At 39.2% G+C, this 25,722-nt stretch overlaps 4 protein-coding genes across 9 annotated transcripts; 1 reads left to right on the top strand and 3 right to left on the bottom strand.

Moving 5' to 3' along the window:
• Positions 1-81: 81 nt before the first annotated feature.
• On the bottom strand, positions 82-16,090 carry LOC130569608 (uncharacterized). Of its 5 annotated transcripts, none has more exons than XM_057359349.1 (4): positions 16,029-16,090; positions 12,301-12,358; positions 11,310-11,432; positions 82-4,236 (listed from the first exon to the last, which is right to left on the bottom strand). In XM_057359349.1, the coding sequence occupies exon 4, from the start codon at positions 4,224-4,226 to the stop codon at positions 2,880-2,882; it is 1,347 nt and encodes a 448-aa protein (XP_057215332.1). In that variant the 5' UTR covers positions 4,227-4,236; positions 11,310-11,432; positions 12,301-12,358; positions 16,029-16,090; the 3' UTR covers positions 82-2,879. The 5 variants fall into 5 exon arrangements, with proteins under 5 accessions (XP_057215332.1, XP_057215333.1, XP_057215331.1 ...); XM_057359350.1 differs by lacking the exon at positions 16,029-16,090 and adding an exon at positions 12,456-12,717; XM_057359348.1 differs by lacking the exon at positions 16,029-16,090 and having other exon boundaries at positions 12,301-12,400.
• syt15 (synaptotagmin XV) lies at positions 11,473-16,567 on the top strand. Its single transcript, XM_057359218.1, has 8 exons — positions 11,473-11,479; positions 12,855-13,047; positions 14,007-14,149; positions 14,245-14,540; positions 15,480-15,647; positions 15,739-15,850; positions 15,926-16,105; positions 16,385-16,567. Exons 1-8 carry the CDS (start codon positions 11,473-11,475, stop codon positions 16,537-16,539), a joined length of 1,254 nt encoding a protein of 417 aa, XP_057215201.1. The 3' UTR covers positions 16,540-16,567.
• Positions 16,568-16,583: 16 nt separating this feature from the next.
• On the bottom strand, positions 16,584-21,930 carry si:dkey-21e13.3 (uncharacterized protein LOC100150043 homolog). 2 transcript variants are annotated; one of them, XM_057359351.1, is made up of 5 exons: positions 21,709-21,930; positions 21,520-21,624; positions 20,663-20,785; positions 19,116-19,277; positions 16,584-18,885 (listed from the first exon to the last, which is right to left on the bottom strand). In XM_057359351.1, exons 1-5 carry the CDS (start codon positions 21,752-21,754, stop codon positions 18,413-18,415), a joined length of 909 nt encoding a protein of 302 aa, XP_057215334.1. In that variant the 5' UTR covers positions 21,755-21,930; the 3' UTR covers positions 16,584-18,412. The 2 variants fall into 2 exon arrangements, with proteins under 2 accessions (XP_057215334.1, XP_057215335.1); XM_057359352.1 differs by having other exon boundaries at positions 18,383-18,885; positions 19,116-19,241.
• Positions 21,931-22,603: 673 nt separating this feature from the next.
• si:ch73-127m5.2 (uncharacterized protein LOC561202 homolog) lies at positions 22,604-25,722 on the bottom strand. The gene is made up of 4 exons (XM_057358857.1): positions 25,592-25,722; positions 23,884-24,560; positions 23,671-23,800; positions 22,604-23,517 (listed from the first exon to the last, which is right to left on the bottom strand). The coding sequence occupies exons 2-4, from the start codon at positions 24,506-24,508 to the stop codon at positions 23,106-23,108; spliced, it is 1,167 nt and encodes a 388-aa protein (XP_057214840.1). The 5' UTR covers positions 24,509-24,560; positions 25,592-25,722; the 3' UTR covers positions 22,604-23,105.

Genomic DNA, 25,722 nt, shown 5'->3' with positions numbered 1-25,722 from the left:
AGATGTCTATATGACATCTGACAGCAGATGTTTTTGAGACGTCTTGCAGATCTAGACGTATAATAGACGTCAAATAGATGTATGCCAGAGGTTTGTGTGCTTTATTTGAAGCCTGATAAAAATAATCGTTTTCAAAGAAAAAGTGTCACGGCACTGAGAGGTTTTGCATTTGAACTCTTCATATGTTACTGCAAGAACGTTTTTGATAACTTTGAGAGTTAGCTGCAAAGTAAGTTTATACAGTAGGCCTGCATAGTTGTGGGTTTGGTAAGGCGCAAAAAACCCATACAAATAAAATGAAGTATACCTTGAATGCACTCGTGAGTCAATGGCAAATGCATAAATGTGATTTGATATCAGCCCTAATATGCAGTAGCGTAACATTACCAGCAGAGGGCACAATGGAGAAATTCAGGTGATAGGACATTTGATGTTTTTTAAACAACACATCTGTAAGTATGGTAGAGCCATTTTCAAGACACAATTTATTTGATTCATTAATTTCCATCTACATGTGGCCATATACATGCTAAATAGAGTTTTGTTGTGTTTTGCTTGTGGTTAAGTGTTACTCACTTGTTGTGAGTAATCCAAATGTTGGAGAAGGGAGATGAGGAGCTTGGGAACGGTCAATAACATAGAATGTGCCAGCTCAATCAAATACTCAATGTTACAATGAAAGAGACATGGAAATGTCCAGTGCAATCTACCTGAACACATCAGTAAGTGTACAGTAGCTGGACCTTTTTACCCATTCTCATGTTTTCCTTTTCTCTATAACTACTCTTCAAAAACAAAGAGAACAAAGACCTCTGCGTTTCCCTTGTCACAAGATCAATGGCTCTATCATAAACATGGCTCGCACACTGTTTTTCAGTACCAGACATAGAACCAGAGTTGTATACCAACCTCTTTATTGTATGTTTCAAGACATTCAGTATTTGCAATATTAAAACACATTAGTATAGTTTTTGCTGTAGAAAGCCTATATAAAGCTTTTTCATCATACTGTGTTGATCCAGTAATGTCTCTCTTATGTTAAATCACAATGTTCTGGTCCAAAAGAAAATCAGATGCTTTGGCAAAGCAAAACAAAAGCAACGTATGCAGCACATACTGTTGATTTGGTCAGAAATTTACTTACATAGGCCTAACTACTATTTTTTCAGGCAATTAATGAACGAACAAATGGACAGATGCTTGGATTACGACCTATTACCAAAAAAACTGATTCTGTATATGATATAGTTGTGATATAGCACACAACATATGTAATCATAATAAAGTGAAAATCTTACACAGATATGAGGCATTTTAATAACTGTATCATGAACGCTGTAATATTACGTTACAAAAATATGGTTAAACATGAAAATGAAGCTTTATAAATATGTATATTTAAAAGTGGACAAAATAATGTTTGCCTATACAATCGTTCTGAACAATTCAATTCAAACTGAATTTGAGTTTCTGTCAGATTTTGGAACCAAAACCCAAGCGCGTATGTATGCATGTGCGTGTTATCGTTTTTAATTGAGATTGTCCCTGAGCCTCGGACTAGTACTGGGGATTATCTAGTTTATATTGTAGCACAGAAGAACAGAAACACTGACCTTGAGTCTATATTTGTTGATCATGATCTGATAGGTCTGATAAGAACCCAGCTTTACACACCCACAAACCTCTCCAGCATTCATATTTTTAGCTCTGTCTATTGATTCTGGCTATGAGCCCACACTGACCCACCGGCAAAATCATTGCCGAACCAATCCGGCAGAGGGTAAGACATTTAGATCAGTTTTTTACATCAGCAACAACAAAGAAAAACCTGATAGTTATTAAATTAATATATATGCTAATATAGAAGCATCTGCACAAAAACGAAAGAATTTCTGATACAGTAGTAGTGTACTGATTTTTTTTAAGCCATGGGCAAACAACAAAAACGTTAATATACACTCATTGTGTGGTGTAAAACTACCTAACCTTTATCTCTATAATAAAACCCCAGATGGCCAGACAGCGATTCATTATCTATGAATTATTAAAATATTCCTAGCCTGGAGACTTTGGAGTGAATAAAGGTTTTGATTAAAGGTGTGATATGAATAAATAGCTGTACTATCTAAATGGTTGTTTCAGTAGTTCCCTCACTTGAAATGAGTAGAGGCTTGGACCCAGAAAAGGTATTTCCTACGTCACAACTCAACAGGCGGATTGACTAACTAACTCTCAGGTCTTGCTCCAGGGAGCCCTTTGGGCTTTCATTAAATTGGGGTAGACCTGCAATATGGTCCTCATTGTGATTTATTTTGGCCAACCGCCTAGACAGGAGGAGACTATTTGACAAAAGTGACAAGCAAAGTGTAAGCAAAACAAACAGATTATTTCAGGCATAATACAGAATATATACGTTGCAGAGATCCAGTTTACTTGCTATTGAATGAGACACACCAATCTCTGTCAACCTTAGTACCTTCTTATCATGAATTTCCAGTACAGCCATTGACATCCGCCATCTTTGACCATTTTTGTGTGCAATATCTCCTACGTTTCGTATAATCGTACGTTCGGTAATGCAGTGGCTGAGGCTACCTATAAGGTTCCTTGTGCAATGTTTAGTAATCTGCTGTTTGCTGAACTTCTGCAAATCTAACAAGCAGAATCAAAACACTCTTAGCCTGTCACTTAGAGAAGGCTAACATTTAGTGTTCATCACATACGTATATTTTGCACAAAAAAGGGATCTAATAGGAGGTCAAGACAAGAACAAGGCCATATTTGAAGGTACATTTAGTACACCACAATCTGTAAACTTTAAAAGGTAGCTTTACGCTCCGTTAGCTCGCAACACGGCTCTGAACATCACCAGCCCAGCCTCAGTCTCCTACAGTATTAGGGATAGAGCAACACATCGAACTGCGCAAAGAATTTATAATCCCTTCGCTCTTCTTGCGTCGCCTTTGCTGGAGCGCCAGGCTGCTGACAGTATCTGTGGAGTCTTCACTTTGAGCAGCCGCGGCAGCTGCCGTCTCTTTGATCTGAAGCTCCAAATGCCTCTGGATCGCCAGGCCAAGTTCTTCAGGGTCCACAGACGCACCATATACCTCCCATGTCATACCCTCAGCGTCCCATTCCACCTCCTTCACGGGGGTCCTCTGACACGTGCGCTCCGTGGTCTGATACACGTCCGAGGTAGGATCTGCCCTTAAACTGATTTCAGGGAACACGTGGGAAACCGAGGTAACAAAGGACAATGTCTGCACGCCAATGTCTTTGAGTTCATGGTTTGACGTCATGGTGGTGGCATCTTTCACCACCCTGTTAAGACTAGTCTGGAGGTCTGTCCGGTCGATTCTGAGGCAGGATGAGTTCTGTCCTCTTAATTCAGATCCGCAGTAGTGCCCGGAGCTCCGGCTGTCCAGTCTGGTCTCGCTGACTGAGGATACAAGCGGTGGAAATCCGAGCAAGCCTGAATGGAGCAGTGACCTTTGACCTGGACATGGACTTCCCACGCAAGCTGGCCGTGAAATCAAATGTCCAGGACAGGGAACAACGTTGCAAGCGTTCCTCAGACAGCCAGCGTTCATCACCTGTCCGGCACAGGCACACCTGCAGCATGCAGTTAAATGTTGGCTTTCACAGTTACTCTGAGCGTAGCCCAGTGTATTCGCTACCTGTTGCGTGACGCTATTGCTAATAGACGAAGAACCCATCCGACAAGTCATTCTGCAACAACTGCATCCTGTCAAGTTCTCAGCAGGTCCGCAACATCCCTCCCTGCTTACCAGACCCTTCACCCTATTTGTGGAAGGTGAGCATGGCACTCTCGGATTTTGGAGCAGATCTGGAGATGGAGTCCTTCTAGGTGAGCCCTCCGTGATGCTCCAGGGTCTTGCAGTTCCTCCATGCCAGATTACAGTCTCGGTGGTGCTGTTTCTACTGCACATGCTTCCCTGTTCGTAGTCACACAAGGTCATAGGGACCATTGGTCCACCCAGGCTAGCGGGTCTTACAGTGCAGGCCGTGTTGCTGACACTTTTCCGTAAATGCTGTCGGCACCATGGCACCTCCATGCTTTGAGCAGACTCGTGCACCATTTCTGTGGAGCTTTTGGATAAAGAGATGATCGGCAGTTCATGGCCGTCCAGTGTTTCAGCATCTACAGATCCAAGGCTGATGCTTGGGAGGTAGATCTCAGATGTTGGGCGTTTTCCTTCCTCCATTGTGAAGTTACTACCAAGGAAGACAAACAGAAAGTTATTATAAAAGTATGCACATTAATGTTTATATTATAATTAATGCAAGACCTTTCACTTTCAATGCCTTTAAAACATCTCATGCTATCAAGTTCATCAATTAATATTGTACTTGCATGACCCTTAAATCTTTCGTGCCCAGCGTAAAGCTGGATTTTCTCGTCATTAATGGTGCTTGCTGGCAATTAACCTTGCAAAACCCACAACAACCTAATAAATCGACGTCGAATTCTGCGTTGGTGAGCACCACAGAGATTTTCTTCAGATATCTAGTTTTATTTACAGTTCTTGAAAGCTAAGAGTTTATACTGTAGGTCTATACACTTGCTGCTCAAACAGATGGAAAGATAAAACCACAATAATCCATATGAGTCAGATGACCACTTTACTTCTCTTCCCCGGCCAACAAAAATATGTTTTAAGAACGTTTTGTTAATATCCTCCATATGTTACGAAAATGTTACGAATGTTTAACAACAATGTTAAAACTACGATTGACATTTTTATATAAACCTTTTTAGTACATTTAGCAATGACATATAATGTTGATAAAACGCTCTTTTAGCGTTACTGTACAAACATTGTTTATTGAGAAAACCTTTAGAGAACATTAGCCAAAGGTATGTATATGTTCCCTGTTAGCCGGTCCCAAAAGAGTGGCATGCTGTATTGTAAAAATGAAGAGTTTGGTTCCAAAATGAGATAACTCATAACTTTTTATTTTTCAAAAATCATGTTTTTTATTGTGCATTCCAATTAATATCAATCAAACTGCAATTGGTTTGTTTTCATTTAAGCCATAATAACTCAAAAAATACTGCTAACTAACACAATAAAACATAATAAAAAACATGATTTTTGAATTTTTTAAAAACGGAGTTATCTCATTTTGGAACCAAACTCTTTAAATTGTCCTAAACAATTCAAGGTCCATTAGATTTTAAATGATTACTTGTTGATTTCAAGAAATGAAGTTTCCTATATTAAAAGGAATGGATTTAAAGCAGGATTCCGACAGAAATATATTCTAGCGTCAGTCTTTTATTTTAAAGCACCCCGAGTGAATGTGTGGCAGGCCTGTTCATGTTTACAACAACTCACTTCAGACACCCCAGCAGATTTTTTGGGAGACACTTTAGGGACTACTGCTGGTCTGTGTTGTGTCCTCTCAGTAGTTGTTATGGAAAATGTCTCTAGGGGGAGCTATGGAAAAGGACTTGGAGAGAGACAGGAGGAGAAGAAGTGTGTGCTGTGGTGGCTAAGGATGTAAAAAAGTAAAGAAACGTTTTCGCTACTTCAAAATAGTATTTTGTAATTTGTATTTGATTGATATATATATTGAATCATATTGATCATATTTTGTATCAAAATACTTCAGTGTTTGTATTTTTGTAGTTTCAAAATACTGCAAAATACTTTGTAAGAAGTCTACGTGATGACATCATAAAAATGCGGCCTCTAATTGGTGCCTACTCGGTAGTTTCCCGGACTTATTGTTGAGAGCGGAACAGAAAATTGGATGAAGGTGGTCAAGGTAAGAAACGTGCAGGCTGCAAGATTTCCATCTATCTATTGCATAAATTGCTTTAATTTTTAAGAGTTTATGTTAAGTTTTGGTATTCGTGTTAGTAGCCGCCCTAGGCTAAATACTATTATATTTTTTATTATATATTATTATTACATTTCATGCAGTGTGTTATGTTGCCGTGTTTGAAAGTAAGCTGTCTGCCAAGTTGTAAGTCCGAAGGTGAATAAATAACAAAGTTATTGGCTTGTAAAAATGGGAGTCGTCTCTGAATCATGCAAACAAGACATGAGCTAGTCCGAGTCTCTAACCGCCGCGTATCTACGTCACTACACATAGTCCCCGCCTACGTTTTGCTGGGACTGCCACTAGTCTCCTCCTCCAAAACACTGTCGCTCGTTCGTGATGCGTGTGTATCATGTCTAGAACCTGTGTTCTACGTTGTGAAACTAAGTCCGTCTTATTTCAACTACCAAAGTAAGAACTTCTGAGGGAACAATGGTTACAATTAATTTTTCAAACGATACCAAAGGAGTATAACCCCAGGGTTTTACTGTGCGCGCGTCATTTCACCGAAGATTGCTTCAATAATCTTGGCGCGTTCACTGCAGGATATGTGAAACGACTATCCTTGATAGAGTGGGCAATATCAACCTTATTTGGACCTGTTAGCTCCACCGAATCACAACCTGTAAGTGTGACTATTTATTTTTGTCTTAACTTGAAGAAATATTTGTGTACCTTATGTCTGTGTTTAGCTAATGCATACGCTATCATTAGCATGTACCGTTATTTCTGGGGTATTGCAGTTTGTTTATCTTGCTATTAACTCGGCTAATTTAATTGTTCAATCTATTAACTCTCAAAGTATTTATTTCAAAAACTGAGTCGAGTACTATCTGTATTGTAATAACATCTGAAGATACGAACACCGTACACTGTATGCCGTGTCAACTAGTCCAAGACACATGATGAACGTGTTTGACCAATCACAACAGACTACACCATCTGACCAATCACATACACTAGGCTAGCGGATAGGAGGTGACTAGACGGTTGAATCGCGGAACGAATCATTTGAGAGTCAGACAAGAAGTATGGTAAGAATAACTGCCTATTATTATGACATAATAGTGTTTTTACACCTTGTATGTACATAAACTTGTTGTTGGACACTCCATAAACCAAAGTAGGACCTTAAAAATCATATGCTACTTACTCTTTAAATGTTTTGGAATACCTGCTCTGTTGTATTCTCTGTTGTATGGTTGGAATTGGATTAATACTCCTTCTTGATTATATTTCTGGCTACTTTGACATTTTTTGAATATAATTTTTGCTACAATGTTTGTTTTCAGCTCCCAATGATTGATACATAAATATTTGCTGAATAAATATGCTTGTTGAATATTGTACCTTAATTCAAGTAGCTGTTTAATAGGAGCATGATTTTACATACCATTGCATGAACATATTATTATATGTTTATTATTATTTATGATTAACTATCAAATGGTTAATTAATGAGAAACTAGTTGCTATGAATACAGGTGCCATCAGTTGTCTTCTTATGAATGACTTGTTTGTCATGGAGTCAGTGTTGCTGTTGCACAGACGGCCCTTTGTTACCAAACACCAAGTAACTAAATTAGGATACAATTACAAGTCATTTGCAAACTGTAAAACATTAAACTGTTGGTAACTTTAAAACTAACCTTCATCTGGGAGATCACAGCCAGGCATATGTGAATATTTGATCTGTTAATCAATTTGTTTTTAAATTGTATTCAATCTGCACTTCTGATCAAATTCCAAGGTGTGGAGTAAACCTAATACTATTTTAAAAGGGGGAGGAGCCACTCCATATGTCCTGCCGTAACTTCCTGTTTCAGTGTAAATTAAGTCAATGCATTGAACAAAGCTGTGTAATCTGGGTATTTAGATCGCATAACATAACTCATTTTTAAAGCAGGTATGCATAGAAATCTGTGTCTGCAAAACTATGTAGAATTGAAACACCTTACATTTACATTTAGTCATTTAGCAGACGCTTGGACTTACAAATGAGGTAAACAATAGAAGCAAATCGAACAACAAAAAGCATAAGTGCAATAAAAACTGGTCTCATATAGCCCACCACAATATACAAAGCTACGTTTTTTTTAAGGATATAAAGAGTAGAAAAGAAATAAAAGTCAGTAATAATCGGTCAGGTGTTGACGGAAGAGATGTGTTTTAAATATCCCTTGTTCAGGCATGCTTCAAGTTTACATGAGATGATGAAATATCTATACTTTAGGAAGTTATACATCCAGCTCATGCACCTGAAGCATTCACACAAACATATACACTGTCACATATTAATATCCATATACGAATATTATTTAGAACACTGGGAATTTTAAAAAATCCATTTAGAAAATACGAGAGCACGGGACAGGTCACCTAAAAAATGGCTGTTCATGTTATTCCAAACCAGTATGACTTTTCTTTCTTCTGCAGAACACAAAAGAAGATATTTTTAAGAATGTTGGTAACCAAACAACATTGTCCCTCATTGACTTCCACTGTACGGGACACGAAACCACTGAGACATTTCTCAAAATATCTTCTTGACATGAAGGTGAATAAATGATAAAAAACATTATTTTAGAGTAAACTATTCCTTTAAGCTCTTTAAAAACGTAGCCTACAACCTCAGAAAAACCGGGTAGAAAAGTTATGCACTAAACCCAATGTGTGATCTTGAAAATAACCTTTGCTAATTGACCAAAACTCTGGCAGCAGACACAATAACAGATGTTGTCTCCACACAGCCATCATGGGAAAACATGACACTACCCACTGCATCTAAAAATAACAGACAAGGTCCACCGGTAACCCTTTTCAACCCACATCCTAACCCCCACCTCTACAGTACACCTGCGCTAGGAAACACTTTCATACACACACATAAGCGCTCATGGAAACATACCCAATTCAACAGACATCTCATGAAATAATAATCAAATAAAAATACATCACCTTCTGCTCTTGTTCCGTTTGACGTTCTCACTACACAACCCAGTATTCCACGCAGCTCTTGTTTTACACAGACACAGCTGCGTCTTCCCTTAAGACCACAGGTAAGTCAACAAGCCCTTCTCCCATCCACACACTATATGCAGACGACGTACATACCTCCCACTTCCTCCTCTCGCCTCCCAGCCAGCTTCTCTCCTCTCCTCTCGCTCTCTCTGGTCCATGTAAACAGGACCGAGTGGGAGTTCTGTCGGATTATCATCTGTTGCCATCTGATTACACACCACAGGCTCTGATTCAGAGTAAAATCCACTGTGGAAGGGGGAGGAGGCGTGAAGAGACACAGACTGAAATGGTGCGAAGCCAAGGAGGGTTGCGTGCTCGTCAGGGAGTGGGTGGGGGATACAATGTGTGTGAGGTGTTTAGAGAAACAGAAATCAGAAGCGGAAAACCAGACATCCTTTAACATGCACAATCAGTTACTCTTTTCATATACACACACACACAATCGTTTCACACACTCGTAGCCCTTGCCTCTTACTCATCCCATCTCAACCAGTCCGTCTTCCCGTTGCTATGGAAACAGCCATGCTCAATAGGAGCACGCTGAATTTTCATTTGTCTTTTTTCTTAAGTTGTCATGGGAACAATAAAAACAGCCTCTTTGAGATGTTGTGGATGCTGGGAAACCATCATGATATTTGTCTTTGATTGTCAGAGCCATCTTTCGGATTCATCTGTCACATATTATTGCAATACATGCACCTGCAAACTCAGTTTACCTGTTTCATTATAATATAACAGCAAACAACAAAAATAAACAATAGTAAAATCAAGAGTATTTTCATGTTGAATTGGCTTGAATAAACCTTTTGTCTCTTTACGGAAATGTTTGTAACCTGTTGCAGTAACAAGGTCTTGTTGATATAATAACACAGAAACTGTTTGTTGTTACTTTAAATCAGGTGTGTCAGGTATATGTGCATTTCCCCCTGCATTATAAAGTGTTTTGCAAAACAGGCTCGGCCTCTTAACTTAATTTTATACCAAGTAGGACACTTGTGCTGAGTTCAGGACACCTCAGATTTGATATTTCCCACCACAACCCAGAAGTAACGCCTGGATTTAGTCAAAGTATTTAGTAGCATTAAAACATTACATTACATTATTAAATACATTACAATTAACAACGAAAGAGCGACGTTCCAGAAATTATTTCCGGGTTGAGGTGGGAAATATTCTAAATCCGAGGTGACCATGCAAGTACTGTAGATTTTAGGACTAAAAGTATGCAATGGGAACCTTAATTTCTGTTTTGTAAATGAATGCAATTCATGAAAATGCATAAAGATGTCGTATATACTATATCGTTTTGGTATTTTTATATTCATTATAGTATATTTTGTTTCTGATTTAACGGAGTAGGCTACCCAGAAGAAAACCCACGGTGACCCAACGAGAACATGCAAACTTACATTATACTATAATATTATACTATATTATATCACATATTGCATTGGATTTTATTGTATTATAACTTTATGTACAACCTATATAGAAACGCCCTTAAAGGAGCAATGTGGAGATTTTAGCGGCATCTAGTGGTGAGGTTGCGAATTGCAACCAACGGCTCATTTCACCCCTCCCTTTCAAAGCACCACGGTGGCTGACACAGGACTAAGATGTTGTCACGTTTCCGCTTCTTTGCTGAAAGAGAGAACGTATTTACGAAACGCACTCTGTAGAAACACATGGCGAATTCCATGCAAGGGGACCCGCTGTTTATGTAGATAGAAATAACTCATTCTACGGTAATAAAACCATAACGTTTCATTATGTAAGGTCTTTATACACCTCCGAAGATATATTATATTGCATTTCTGTCAACAGATCTTCCAAAAAACTACACACAGCACCTTTTACATGTGACTGCTTTTAAATGTATTGTGGGAACAGCAGATGTGTTGCCTGATTACTGCACCTGATAAACTTCCCCTCTTGTCCACAGGTTATTCATTAACCCTTTGTGAAGGCTGCATGTTAACTAAACTAAGTTGAAAACCATAGATGGGATTTCATTTAAAGAAAGAATCCAACTCAGACAAATACACCTGCTGAAAGGGTTTTCTGTATAAGGTTCTTATGGTTATATAGTCGAAAGAACTTCACTACAAAGAACATTTAGTAGTAAAAAAAGGATTAACTGTTTATAGCTAGCTGTATTAGCAGACTATGTTGTTAGTACCAAGATCATGGGTTTGATTTCCAGGACATGCAAAATATGAAGCCTGAATGCACTGTAAGTGGATAAAAGCTTCCGCAAAATGCGTAAATGTGTACATTGGTGTCTTTTATTGCTGCTTCAAAAAATTGGTTTCATCGGAAGTTCATTTAACTTGTGAATCTGTGCCCTCTGCATGCCCAGACTTGGTGTTTGTTTGGTAATGAATTCTGCAGCTGGCTGAGCACATATCAGGTTTTTTACATGGTGTTGATTAACTAACCTGGGAAGCCTTCGGGGACCTATAGTGACCCACACTGAAGCCAAAGCCTACTCTCAATGGGAGATCAGAGAACCAGTGAGACGAGCACCGGGCATACTGGCAAAATGGGCAACCAATGATAAACTGAAAAGAGAAGCATCAGTTAGGATTTAGACAGTTCTCTATGGCTGGTGAGTAAAATATTATTACAAACCTAAACTAAGCATGTCCTTGCTAACCTATTTTATGCATCACGTTTTGTTTGTTTTGCCAGATGCAAATATTTGAACAGTGTTCGGTCATCTCATGCAATTTAAATTGTGTCAGAAACAATATGCAAGTATCGTAAGACATAGGGAAAAGTGATCATTCTTTAAACGGATGTGATATCCGTGTGCCATAACACACTACTGAGCAGATTATTGGTTAAACCAGTTAACTAATGCTCGGTTTGAGAATGACAGATTCTCATGAGAGAATTCTAGACTAAATATATACAAATCATCCTTATTTTAGCTTAGAGATATTTGCCTCATTAATATCTGTTAACTGAAACAATTATAAAAGTGAAACGCTTAAAGTGATGAAAATTCTGTCATCATTTACTCACCGTCTTGTCATTTCAAACCTGCATACCTTTCTTCCTTCCGCAGAACACAAAAGACATAGATATTTTGAAGAATGTTGTTAACTGGCCCCCATTCACTTGCATTGGTTTTGTGTCCATACAATAGAAGCGAATGGGGGTCAGTGCTGTTCGGTTACTAACTTTTGTTTAAACATCTTTTTTGTGTTCTGCGGAAGAAAGTCATAATGGTTTAAAATGACAAGAGGGTGCGTAAATGATGACAGAATTTTCATTTTTGGGTGAACTATCACTTTAAGATTTTGTTTACTGAGTTTTTTCTGCAGTATTATGCTATGACATGACAATATGTGAGAAGTTCAATATAAATTTTAGTTTTAAAACTATTATTTAATAAAGTGTTAAAGTAATAAATAAATGACAGACCTTTTCCAAATGTGCTTCACACACCTTCAGCTTCCTCCAGCTGGTTACTGTAAATTCTCTACAGAAACAATGAAAGTGTTGAGTTGAGGGAACAAACTCCAGTGGTTTTAGAAATACATGCAGTGTTTCTTCAGTAGCGACACAAAATGCCCCACCTCTCTCATGCACCATTCAAGTGTGTTAACACAAGACATTTGACACGTCTATTGAAAAAGAATGAAGGAAAGAGATCATCCAATAGTGTGACACAATAAATTCACTTAAAGGCGGGGTAACCGATTTCTGAATTACGCTTTAGACAACTGAGTCGGGCCGAGTACCAAAACAACCTTGTAGCCAATCAGCAGTAAGGTGCACAGTGCACAGGTCGGACATTAGCCGAGCCGAGCGCTGACGAAAGCGAAAGATGGGGGTAGGGGTTTGTTGTGGTGATTTGAACATCAACAACGGCTAAGAGAAATTGGACACCCCGCCTTTAAAGCAAAAACCATGTCCTAGTGTGAGAAGGGTGGAGAAATAAAATAAAAGAGTTAATTTTGTGTTTGTGCCATTAGATCTGTTACTTGTGGCATTGGCTTGTGGACTATCTGCAGCATTTCTCTTGCTTCTGCTGGCTGGGTTATCGGTCTATCTGCTGTGGAGGAAGAGGCAGGCCCAAATACTTTACCGGGGACTGATACCAACCACCCCTACAATCCCACGATGCACCACTCCGGTGCTCCAGACATCACAGAACGGCAGCTATGGGTATGACAGCTGTTGCTTGTCTTCCAGTGCCAATTACTACTTTTGTGTAAATTGTGTTTTGCTAAAAACACACTAAATAATAGAAGTATTTTTTCTGAGCAATAATGGTGGAAATATTTAATAGCTTTTAGTTGCCATGTGTTGGTGTACACTGAAAAAAAAATCTGTTGGATTAACATGAAAAAATGATCGGTTGCACATAATAAAGTTATGTTTACTCAGCATAATTTCATTATGTTCAAGTTGCTGAATTTATATTTGTTAAACAAACATGATTTTTTTATGTTATCGTTAAATATTTTCATTTCACTTTCTCAACATAAGTGATTTTAGTTAATGTGACATAATATTTTCTTTTATCTCTAACAAGATATGAAGTTAACCAAATTTAACAGAAACTCAAATTCACAAATGTAACCGCCCACTACCTAAGCAAAGGCAACTCTTTTCTAAACAATGGTAACCACAAAACTTAAAAACATAACAAACTACTCTAATTCTCATAGATAGATGAACATTAAACCCTAACAAGTGTTTCTCTTTACTGAAAAACACATTAAACAACACTTAATTAAGAAAATAACTCTCAAAATGCAGTCTTACGCAAAGCATGCTGGGAAATATAAATCTTCTGCCTAGTTGTAACAATTATATGTTAACACAACACAAATCATTTATTTAGTGCCAACATGAATGGATTAAGTTACACAACTGAACATGAAAAAATCATGTGACAAAATTGTACAAAAGTGATGTTGATTTAACTTATTTAAATGAATCAAATTGGACAAGCAGCAAAAATTCTTTTTTTCACTGTAGAAAGTGCATTTCAAACGTAAACTTTACCTGAGAAAATATTCACCTCGCTCAAAAACTATTGGCCACCTCATTACATTTTCTGTAGGCTAAAATGTGAAATGAATTGCTTTCAGGTTTTTTAATCTGAATGTTTTTAACAGCTCAGGTGATGTTCCTTTCATTGTGCCTCCTCGATTCAAGCGAGCATCTCAAATTAAGGAGAAGAGGGAGGGAAGAGAGGATGCGGAGGAATGGGAGCACCACCCTGACCTGCACACCCAGCGAGGCTCTTTAACAGTAGGGAGTATGTCAGGATTGGAATAATAAAGCACAAAAATGATCAGGAGAATTCATTCATGTCTTTCATTCTGTCTTCTCTCTCTCTCTGTCGTTCTTGAGGTTGGTTTCCTCTTGGTAGATTAAGACCCGACCTATACCAGCTTCCGGAGGAGCCTGGCGAGTGGGCCCTACCGAACGGCTCGGCTGTGCGTCTGTGGTTCGCTTTACGGTACCAGGATGAGCGAGAGCAGCTGGTTGTGTCTCTGCTCCGCGCCGCTAACCTGCCCTCGCTGTGTCAGGGTAACATCACACTGGTCAAACTCCAACTGTTGCCGTCAGATGAACGACGTCATCGGCAGGCCAAGGCCAAGCGAAAGGGACGTCATCCGACGTTCAACGACAGCTTTGTGTTTCAGGTTGTGGAAAAAATATTTCTTAGTTTTAATGTTCAGATAAAGTTATAGATCTCCCACCATAGGAGAGGTTTTACTGTTAGGTTTGTGAATTCATTTTTTAAATTCATTTACTTTACAAAAAAGGTTTGGTGACAGCTTGGAATTACAAATCTATAGCTGATGTCGCCATCTACTGTCACTTCAAGAGGGTTCATTAAACTCGTCACATGTTGTTAACCATCACAGATAGTCATTTTAAAAAGCATGTTTTTTGTAACAACTAATAAAAATTGGTACAACTGTAAAACATTTTTGTTGCTTACGTTTTTAAGCACAACCGAAATGACTTTATAAGTCATTTCAACGCACCATTTCAACTTTTTTCAATGCCTTTACTTCGACTCATCAAAAAAAAGCAAAAGTGAAGCAATTTCAACTTATTTTTATAGGTTGTTGAAATTTGATTGTACTTCAAACTTAGGCCCTATAAGGTTAGTTCACCTAAAAATGAAAATTCTGTCATCATTTACTCACCATCTTGTCATTTTAAACCTGTATGACTTTCTTCCGCAGAACATAAAACAAGATATTTTGAGGAACGTTGGTAACTGAACCATGGCGGTACCCATTCACTTCTATCGTATAGACATCAAACCACTGCGAGTCAATGGGTACTGCCATTGTTTGGTCACCAACATTCATGTGTTCTTTCTTTCTTTCCCAGAACACAAATATTTCTTTTGTGTACTGCGGAAGAAAGAAAGTCATACAGGTTTGAAATGACAGGAGGGTGAGCATATTGACAGAATATTTGTTTTTGGGTGAACTATCCCTCTTAGGCGCCAAAAATGTTTTAAAGTGTAATACACTTGCATTGCAAACACAATGAGACCAATATAAATTATTCAAATCATGGTAAATATTTTGTATTACACCACAAACCCGTCTTCTGTCTAACAGGTATCCAACAGCTGTGTGGACCAGTGCTCCGTGCACATGAGTTTGTTCACTGTTGAGCAGAGGAAGCATCATCTCATTGGGCAGATTTTGATACCCTTGAGACATACAGAACTAAAGGAGGCAGCAGGCAAAGTTCAGTGGAGGGATCTGGACAACGAGAGTGATCAAGTAGTACTTGATACAATATTCTACAATATACTGATTCCAGAATTGCTTGAGAGCAGGAGCATCGCCCTAATGTTTATTACTGCTCTTCTAGCCTTTATCAAAGAATGGTGACATCCAGGTGTCTTTGAATTACAATCCGTCTTTGCATCGCCTCACTGTGGTTGTTCTGAGAGCACGAGGTCTGCAGTGCGGCAGTGATGCTGGTGAGATTATTTCGCTACGACTAAAATGTCTAAGGCCAGTGTTTTATGAACTCAACTGTATAATGGGTGGGTCAGGTGTGTGTGTCCAGGTCTCTTTGAAGATACATACTCAGGTGGTGAGAAACAAGTGGACTACCGTGGCTAAAGGCATCAATCCGTCTTTTAATGAAAGGCTTACCTTCAGACTTTTACCCATGCAGCTGGACACAGCCTGCCTGTCCCTTCAACTCCAGCAGCCAATCACAGAGGAGCCAGGTACATTTCTGTCAATCATTTTTATGCTCAGTGTTGTAGGGTGACTAACATTGTGGAGAACCCTGTAAAAATGCAAAACAAATCAAGCATACAGTACGCATTGAAATATCAGTAAACATGCAAATAATTACATTATCAACCAGCATAAAAAAATGCTGCTAATACAAAATATAAATTATTGCAATGAATAAAACGGAAGCATACATACTAATACACATTTTACCCCACTTCACATTATAATAGTCAACATGTAAAATAAAATGTTGATGTATTCTGCAGTGTCGTTGGGTGTGGTGGTCATCGGACCGTTCATGTATGCCAGAGGCCGAGAGCTGGACCACTGGAACGACATGGTCAGCAAACCTCAGGAGCTGGTCAGGGAATGGCACGCACTGGGAATGGCTTCATCACTGACAAGCATGCATCAAGTTTAAATCTAGCTGTCCTCTTTCAAAAGAAAGCTAGAGGGAAGTGTTATTTTACTTTCACCACTGATGTCAGAAAATGAAATGGAATTAAACAAAAGGAAAGGAGAAGTGTTTACTGATAGCACAAATGTGATAACGAGGTTTGCTTGTAATTACAAACTTTTGAATGAGAGAGGATGTTACACAAAGTCACAATAGAACAACAGTGTGACTTGGTGGAGGCAGCAAAAATGCACTTTAGTTTACAAACACAAGGTTCCCACACCATTTGACAAATGAAACTTCCATTACTTTACCAAAAAGTGTTGCGTTTCCTGTATACAAATTTTACTGAATGATTTAGATTAAAACTAATTTGCTACAATTTAACCCCATTTATAAATATGTTCATTTATTGTAAACATCAAGCTTCATTCACACTACCAACTGACAAGAGACGAATGAAGTGAGCCATTACTATGAATGGGGAGGAATGCAAGGCTCAATGTGGCCGCTGGAAAAGGTGATTTTAGCGCAATTTAAAGGTCCAGTGTGTAATTTTTTTGAGGATCTATTGACATAAATGCAATACAATATACAGTACATAACTATGTCTGCAGAGGTGTATAAAGACCTTATATAATGAAGCATTGTTTTATTACCTTAGAATGAGCTATTTCCATCTACATACACCGCGGGTCCCCCTGCATGGAATTATCCACTGTTTCTACAGTAGCCCTAAACGGACAAACTGCTCTACAGAGCGTGTTTTGTAAATACATTATCTCCTTCGGCAAAGAAGCGAAAACATGACAACATCTTAGTGCTGTGTCAGCCGCCTTAGTGCTTCTAAGGGAGGGGTGGAGTCAGCCATGATTGCAATTCGCAACCTCACTGCTAGATGCCGCTAAATTTCATATACTGGACCTTTAAGCTTAGCAAACCAAAGTTACAGTACAGTTAATTTCAGGTTTAATTATTGATCGGATATGCTATTTAATTCAACTTTTTAGAAATATCTGCCCGTTGTCATGCTATTGACGTAAATAGCTTCCCAGCTTTAGTCCCATTGGTAAACGCTTCTAAAAGTTGCTCATCATTTGCATAAAGTTGAACAATTCTCAACTTTGTTGCATCACTAGACATGCCCACTTCCTTTTTTCGGACGTCACTAAGCTACAATTGGAATGAAGGTGTTTGTGTCGCTTTGCCGCTGCCGGTCACTGACAGTGTGAACAGGGCGCTAATATATTCATTTCAGATTTCCAAAGAATAACTTGCGTTGAAGCAATCAAGCATTTAACATATTAGAGCATTTCATCATTCAAACCAGACACAATATAACAACCCTAATATCTCCAACTTTTTTTCATGCATGACTGTGGGAACCCTGTGTGACTCAAAACATGGGGAATGTTAACAAAAGGCCCAATTTTTATTTGTAATCTGAAAATGCTGTTTTTATCTTGGTGCGTTTTGCAACACAGTTGCATGTTGACCTGGGTGAGTGTAGCTGCACTGACCCTGACCACTGGGTCTACATAATCCACTACTGTAAGGCCTCTTATGGACTAATCACACAGTTCAGAAAGGCTAGCAGATTGCAGCTTGGCGTCATGCACCTGTTGCTGTATTCTATGCCCAGCAAGACTTAAACTGTCTGGACACAACATCTTGTGACTTGACTCGCTATGCTGACCCTTGATTGTTACCCATCAAATTTGAGGAATAGGACACTGAATGCAGTTACGTCCTTTATTTGTTATCGCTTTAAAAGCATTTAAGGTTCCACTCTCTACTACAAAAGGCTGAAATGAGCTCCTTATATTTTGGGATGTGGTTTACACCAGATCATCTTTTAAGCCACCTCGCATGTTCAAAAGCACTTGAACTTTCGGCCTCACAAGAGGGTGTGAAACACTGTCGCCCTCAGACTTCGGTTCCTCGGAATGTTCTTCACCGAGCATTTGATGACTTTATACAACTTAGGACAGCTTCCCAGGTGGGTTAAGTTCGGTAAGCGGTGCCCAGCCTGTCGCCTGTTGCTGGCGCCCCACAGCAGTGTGGAGCATCGCTGAAGAACTTCTACGGTCACTGAGTACTGGCCGTTAGTCTGTTTCAGCCTGACCACCGTCACGGCCGAAGAGAAACCGAACGAGTATCTCGAGGTGCCACGGAACACGCGCTCCCCCTCGCTGAAATGTGCCCCCTCGTCCCACGCCAGCATGGAGCCGTCCTCCTCACCCATGTTGGACAGATTACAGAGGGCCAGCAGGCAGGAGCTCCGCAGTGCTTCATTCCCACTGTGCTGGAGAAGAACCGATGCCAGACGGGGAACAGCTCCGAGCCTCAGGAATCTCTCCTGCTGCAGGTCTGAGTAATAAAAGGATTTCTAATGCTTTATACTGTGACCAACAGTGGCAGATATACAGTAATATTAATGTATGTGGTACAATGTATTATATAAAATGGAACAAATAATTGTGGATACTAAATTAATTATTTCAAACTGAATTATCGATTTTCAGAATGCATCTAGCATACAGACATCATTGATTTTCCATTGGATCTCAGTGATGGGACAAAAGTTGAAGTTCACTCACTGCTGTCATAGCAGATCCTGGCAATGGCTTGGCTCACATGCAGGAGAAGGTCCTGGTCTTGGTTGAGCAGTAAGGTCACGAGGGCAGACACAATGCCTGTATCAAAGCACTGCTCTTTCACGGGAGCTGAAGGCAGACAGAACCGACAGAAATGACACAATCCTACACAATACAGTGATATAAGTGTTACTGTGGTTCATAAAGTCCAAAAGCCATTCTTACAAAAATTACAGTAGCTGTTTAATGGTACAGTGATATCAGATTTTAAAATGGTACTGTGATACAGTATATCATGGGTACTGAAAGATGCATATTCCTTGAAAATACTCTCTTAAAACCCTCCTTTAACCCAGCATTGGGTCAAAAATGAACGAACCCAACCCATTGGGTTGTAAATTAACCTATGCTGGGTTGTTTCAACCCAAAATGCTTGGTTGTTTTAACACATTATTTGGGTCAAATGTATGCCATTTTTGGATTAATTTAACTCAGCAGCTGGGTTCATCCCTTTTTGACTACATTTTTAGAGTGAAGTTTGTATTTACTTCCTACTCAAAGGAACTTTGAAGAAAATCATGTGCGTGTCAACCAAATCATTATATTTTTGGACCTTATTGTTAGTTGGAGTTAAAAACACATTTTGGTGTTTTTTGACTGCCAATATTAAGTAACTTAAAGGAACAAAATGTCTTAGCACTTGTTTATTTACATTTCTGCATTTGGCAGAATTTCCATATGTTCCCTGGGTATCAAACCCATAACCAACAGACATGAGCAAACTCTACCATTATTAGCAAACTTCCTTTAAGTAAAGCAACTAAAAATGTCACTAGAGCGACTTGAAGTTAAAGGGGTCATATGGGCCGAATACGTGTTTTTCTGTGTCTTTGGTGTGTTATAAGTTGCTCATGCATGTATTAGACACGTAAAATTGCAACAAAAAAAAGGGTCAAAACAAAAGATGCATTCTATCTAAAAGTGAATGCTCACCCAGACCTGCCTGAAACGCCTCGTGTAACCACACCCCCACAAATCTACGTCAGTTCGTGGTATGATTTGACTAAGACCGCCCAAATGTATACGCAAGTAAGGTGGGTGTACCTGTCAGTACAATTGCTTTGGAACCTGATGTTCCAAATATGGTAAGAGGCGTTACATTTCCTTCACACGCTTGCAGTATTCGACCAATCACTACGCACTGGTTAACTGGCCAATCATAGCACACCTCGCTTTTCAGAGCGATGAGCTTTGTAAAAAATCCATGCATTTCATAGAGGCGGGGCAAAGAGGAGATACAAACATGCACGTTATGTGGAAAATACAGCGTGTTTTAACCTTAAATCGTGTATACACATTACATAACATCTAAAACAAACAATAATATTCGTTTTAGCCGTGTCATATGACCCCTTTAAGTGTTTTTTTTTAGTGACACACTGGTAACAGTTCATGAATCACTTCTTGGAACATTCCTACCTACAACCGTTTGGTTACCAGCAAAAGTTTTTAACCACATTACATGCTCAATTAAAACACGTTGTTCTTACGATCTCTGGCAAGTTCAGCCACCAGTCGGACTGTGGGCGTGGTTAGTGTACTCTTTCTTCTTAAAATCTGCGCCAGCACGGGCAAAATCCCACTGTCTGCCACCTGCTCAGCGATGCCTTTCTCTAGAGAGGAAAACATACAAAACAATCAAGAAATATACATCAACTAAGTACAAAAAAACTATTGTCTCCAACATGTTGAACTATTCCTATCCACTTATGTCTAGCCACCAGACCATTTGTGTTTAAGTAAACAATCTGACTAATCAGTCCTGTCACCCAGTGGCTGAGAGACAAATGCGGATTAGATAGTCTCTGTTTTCACATCCACTGGGCTCACATATTCTTAATTTAAACATCTTCTTCAACACATATGTGCTCTGACAATCCATGCCTTTATCTATGCCAATGACTAATGAGATTAATCTGACTAGAGATTATAACAAAGTTGACTATCAAAATCAAATAAGTGTATATGAATTCACTTAAAAAGAGACCATAGGGCAATATTTTAGGATGTGAAACTAGCTGTTATGCAAGCGTTGGCCAATCAGACATGATGCATCTCAAATTATATACTGTTACACTAATGCAAACCATTTGACTGCATACTTTGATAGACCAATGAGAGACAACATCAGTCCCAGGTAATAATAACCAATGATATTAGCCTTATTGATGCCTAGCTATTCTATAGCCAACATGCAATTACAATACACACTAAGCAGCTTTCAGTACTAACACAATTTGCACGATGTGCATACGCACAAGCTGATACTACTTAGGTTGTATATAAAACAGGTCAAATATAACCTGCTCAGTAGGTATTTATCAAGTGTATGTGTGCAGGGACTCACTTCTTTCTATGGCAACAGTCAGCACTGTGTCCAGATATGGCTTAAGTTCCTCCTCGACGAGTTCTGTACTCACACTGAGTGCTTCTATTGCGGCACGAACTGAATCTGAGACAATAAAATCAACTTTCTTTTTATAAACACTTTGAATCAGTTCAATAGTCAAGTTTTTATATTGTGTTGAATACTTACCCGTATGTGTGCTGGGCGACGGACGACTGGCTCCCATCCTGTCCATATGTTACTACGCGAGGTCTTGGTGACCTGTTTACTTTCTCAGTTTTGCTTATTGCGTCCCAGATTACGACTGTGTTTGTGTTCTAAAACATCGCACAACTCCATCTCTCTCTCCCTTTCCTTCAGTTGTCAGTGTAGCTCTGTCCCACGTTTATCCAGTGTCCTTCTGTTTTAAGACATGCGTATTTGTTTGCGACTCCCGCCCTCATTTTCTCCCCTGGTTAGATTCAGACTCTGATTCAGACTTACAATAATGCACTTCAAATCCTCTCACTGAGGTTTCGTGCAGGACAGGGCCAATAGGTCCAACTGTGAACTGCAGCACTAGTCGAATGCCTCTCCGAGGACAGGGCGAGGGGCCTCCACAACTTAGTCACCAACCCTAAAGACCAACCTCAAATGATTTGTAGGAGTACAATAGATTACAAATGCTGTTCAATGGAGTGGCATTGAACTAATTTGAGATTATAACACGCATAATTGAAAAAAAAAATCCTTAAAACTGGTCAGGGTTGTCTTCAGTTTTTTAAGAAAAAAGCGCAAAGTGTGTGGGATGAGCACAACATTAAAGTTCTGTTATCATTCAATTCACCCTCAAATTCAAAACCTGTATGTCTCAGTAATTTTGTGTCCATATAATGGAAGTCAATGAGAGCCAGCGTTTTTTTAAATATCTTTTGTGTTCTGCTGAAGAAAGAAAGTCACACAGGTTTGATATGGCAAGAGGGTGAGTAAATGATGAACACATTTTAATGTCTGGTTGAACTAACCCCATATGCTTTCCTTGAAAAAGAATATACAAATAGTTTAAAAAAGGTAATGCTTTAATACAAGCTTATGATGAGCAATCTGCAAATTTACTGAGTACAATTGTTCAAATACACTACACAACAGACATAAAATGGAAATAAATAGTCTGAAAACTAACAATAAAGTCCAATCGAAAAGATATGTTATTATTTAAACTAAATTTCTCTTTGATTGTAAAATTAGGTACAACAGAATGGAACAATGTTTTAACGAAATTAACTGTTATTACGCTTAAATTTAACATAATAAAACATAGTGCTCTAAAAGTGTAGTTTGCATGCTACTTTAAAAGCATACAGTGTCTGTGTACGTTTACTCTTTATAAAATTAAAGTTCAATGAATGATTGATACAGTTTAACTCAAAACGTCACAGTAAGAAAAATGATGTTCTACACACTGAACAATATCTCTTCCTGATTGACCAAACCGAAGGAGAAAAGTATTCACTCTCGACTCTTAACATTATAAAACTAAACTTTTCTGTGAAAAAATGTTGCACTCAGAATTCACAGTGTTTTTTGTGCCCCTCCGGCACGTGATATCAAGCAAGACCTGCATTGGTGGTGTTGAGTCCGCTTGAAATGGTTTCGTATCCCACAGAGACCAGCGTTAAGACGTTGCTCTCCATCTCTGTGGACTGTTGAACCTCTGGAACGGCGGAATCCAGACGCATCTGTTTTCCTTTCTTTCGACCTCGTTTACCTTTGTCTTTAGGTTTGCCGTCTTCTGTGGCAGCTTTGGGCTTACGGTTGCGTTTCCTGATCCTTCTCGATGGAGGTTCGGGTTTGGGGTCTGTGTTCCCTGAGAGAATTCGGATTTGTCTGTCGATGACGGTGTCGATGATGTCAAGTGCCACGTCCATCATTCCGTTACCGAGGCCGTGCGTAACGTTGGAGAACAGGTGGCTGTTCGCGGGTTCATTGAACATTTTTCGCATCCCCTCAAGATAGTTCCTGTTTGATGGTAAGATGCGACCAAAACAAAGAGTTTGAATCAAACCACAACCACACAGCATTCGATTATTTGGTTTAGAGACTTTTTTACAGTGAAAAAACATCATATTGGTTAAAAGCATTAAGTATTACAGTATCACTACAATGTTTTACCTTGTTTCAATGATTTTTGACCAATGTTGCACCTGGTTTGTTTCAGGAAGCAACTGTTTAGCCATGTTTTCATAATCTACATACTGCAGCGCAAAGTCCTTCATGTCTTTGCAAAGGGCCGCTGTGTCACCTGAAAGAAATCACACGATTCACCATGAAATCTCACGTAAAATTATTTCGCTAAACACTAGAGTTTGCATTTTCAAGGCTTACCTTCGGTTAGTTTAGAAAAGGAGCTGGACACAGCCGTGTTGGTGCTCGGTGACAGACCAAAAACGTTGAGGGACTCCAGCAGGGTCTTCTTACTAGCCGGACCTCGGCTAACTCTCGTGTAGGCGGCCAGAGACCGGAGCGACATCTTCTCAGGTGCTTCCAATCTCCTTTTCACCTCCTCATAATTGATCTGGTACTTACGGGCCTTTGAGCTTTTCATGTTTGGGTCCAGCAGAGAGGCTACTTCTGCAAAAGGGACCTGCACCGAGTTCACTGCACAGTCCTGAGATGTTTGTGCACTATGGCCTTCTGATGGATCCTGTGTTGTTATATGGCCTTGTGTTGAAATGTGGCCTTGAGGTTGCTGATGCTGTAGATGTGTCACTGGCTGGATGTGAGACTGAGTCTGGATGTGTGACGGCGCTTGGATGTGCGATGGAATAGCGTGTTGTATGGCCTGACAGGAGACTTCTTGAGATACCAGGTGCTGTGCGATGATCTGAGTGATGTTTGGAGGTTGCGGTTGAGGCTGATACATGGATATCATGGGGTTACTGACAGTGACATGGACGAGATCAGCGTTCTGGGGAACACCCGACATGTGCATACCCGTAGTCGGATCCATTTTTCCTTTCCACAGGTACAATGACGATCAGCTTTTTAAAGTAACTTTATATCTAGGAAATAAGACACAATTTAAAAATACAGTTAAAATGTATATACAATGTGGGTGTGTGTATTATACAGTATGTTGAATACATTTTATATCATATAAAACAATAACATGAAATAATATAAAACATCATTCAAACCAAATTTTACTTATAAAATGTGATTTTCCAGCTGAGGCAGGATATTCAGTTATAAAAAATAAAATATTTTCATGATGTAAACAACCATAACAAGTCTGAACATGAAAAGTGGGCGTTCCATACCAGAAAAGAGGCTGATGGGGAAGGGCTACGGAAATAAAAGTTTGATGTTGTCAGCCAAAATAGTTTCATTTTAATCCAAGTGTTTTTAATTCGTTTAATTGAATTAGGTTTTCTGTGTAGTGACGTGCACGTAAAAATTGTGCACCATGGGACCCGGAACATGTATTAAATAAATAAATAATCATATAAATACAGTTAATATAGTTAATTTTGACTTGCATCAGTCATTTATTATCAGTCACTTTCATATTGTCATATATTTAAAAAACAATGGAATACATAACCGTTATAAAAGAATTACTAAACTGTGATGCTGGCATCTTTAACATTTCATATAATTAAGGCGATGTCTCGTGACGTCACGGTCTGCAGCGCATCACGGACAGCGGCTGAACTTCAGAGCGCGTGCATGTGGGCGCGCGACGGTATGTCGCTTCCACACATTAAAACCAAGTATAGACAATAAACAGGATTTGAGAATATGCAAAAAAAGGGATAAAATGTGAGTATGTGACATAATGCTGCGTTGATTGCACGTATAGAGAAGCCTGTAACACAGAAATCCGAGTGCACAAGTAAGTGTTGACTTTGAGAGGAGATCATCTTGTTTTGATGTTTAGTAGGGAAGGCCAAAGCCACCATCATGTTTGAAACGTGATATTCCACCGTTTCATGTGCTCAAAACCGTCCAAACGTCAGTTTCATTCGAACTCTTCTGGCTACGAGCGCTAACCTCGATTCAGACAAAAGTTGCTGACAGTATTCTTACTTACCGCTCTACAGTTAGTCGTTTTTAAACCTCACTGATCCTAGAACAGTCCATGGCGAACCGATCGAAGGTCCCCTTCTTCACCGATCCCGTTTCAGCGGGTTGCAAATCAGCAGACGAGGCACAGACGCCATG

The sequence above is a fragment of the Triplophysa rosa genome, linkage group LG18 (genome assembly GCF_024868665.1).
Source record: "Triplophysa rosa linkage group LG18, Trosa_1v2, whole genome shotgun sequence".
NCBI classification, from domain to species: Eukaryota; Metazoa; Chordata; class Actinopteri; order Cypriniformes; family Nemacheilidae; genus Triplophysa; species Triplophysa rosa.
This window is presented reverse-complemented; position numbering and strand designations above follow the sequence as displayed.

Coding starts and splice junctions, on each gene's coding strand:
- LOC130569608 (XM_057359346.1), bottom strand. CDS start 9,077: ATGGCAACAGATGATAATCCGACAGAACTCCCACTCGGTCCTGTTTAC. Junction 4,237..8,964: donor GCGAGAGGAGGAAGTGGGAG/GTATGTACGTCG, acceptor CTTCCTTGGTAG/TAACTTCACAATGGAGGAAG.
- syt15 (XM_057359218.1), top strand. Junction 13,048..14,006: donor TCACAGAACGGCAGCTATGG/GTATGACAGCTG, acceptor TGTTTTTAACAG/CTCAGGTGATGTTCCTTTCA. Junction 15,851..15,925: donor GCAGTGCGGCAGTGATGCTG/GTGAGATTATTT, acceptor TGGGTGGGTCAG/GTGTGTGTGTCCAGGTCTCT.
- si:dkey-21e13.3 (XM_057359351.1), bottom strand. CDS start 21,754: ATGGACAGGATGGGAGCCAGTCGTCCGTCGCCCAGCACACATACGG. Junction 20,786..21,519: donor GACTGTTGCCATAGAAAGAA/GTGAGTCCCTGC, acceptor TTTCCTCTCTAG/AGAAAGGCATCGCTGAGCAG. Junction 18,886..19,115: donor CAGGATCTGCTATGACAGCA/GTGAGTGAACTT, acceptor TTTATTACTCAG/ACCTGCAGCAGGAGAGATTC.
- si:ch73-127m5.2 (XM_057358857.1), bottom strand. CDS start 24,508: ATGGATCCGACTACGGGTATGCACATGTCGGGTGTTCCCCAGAACGCT. Junction 23,801..23,883: donor CTTTTCTAAACTAACCGAAG/GTAAGCCTTGAA, acceptor GATTTCTTTCAG/GTGACACAGCGGCCCTTTGC. Junction 23,518..23,670: donor TCAAAAATCATTGAAACAAG/GTAAAACATTGT, acceptor ACCATCAAACAG/GAACTATCTTGAGGGGATGC.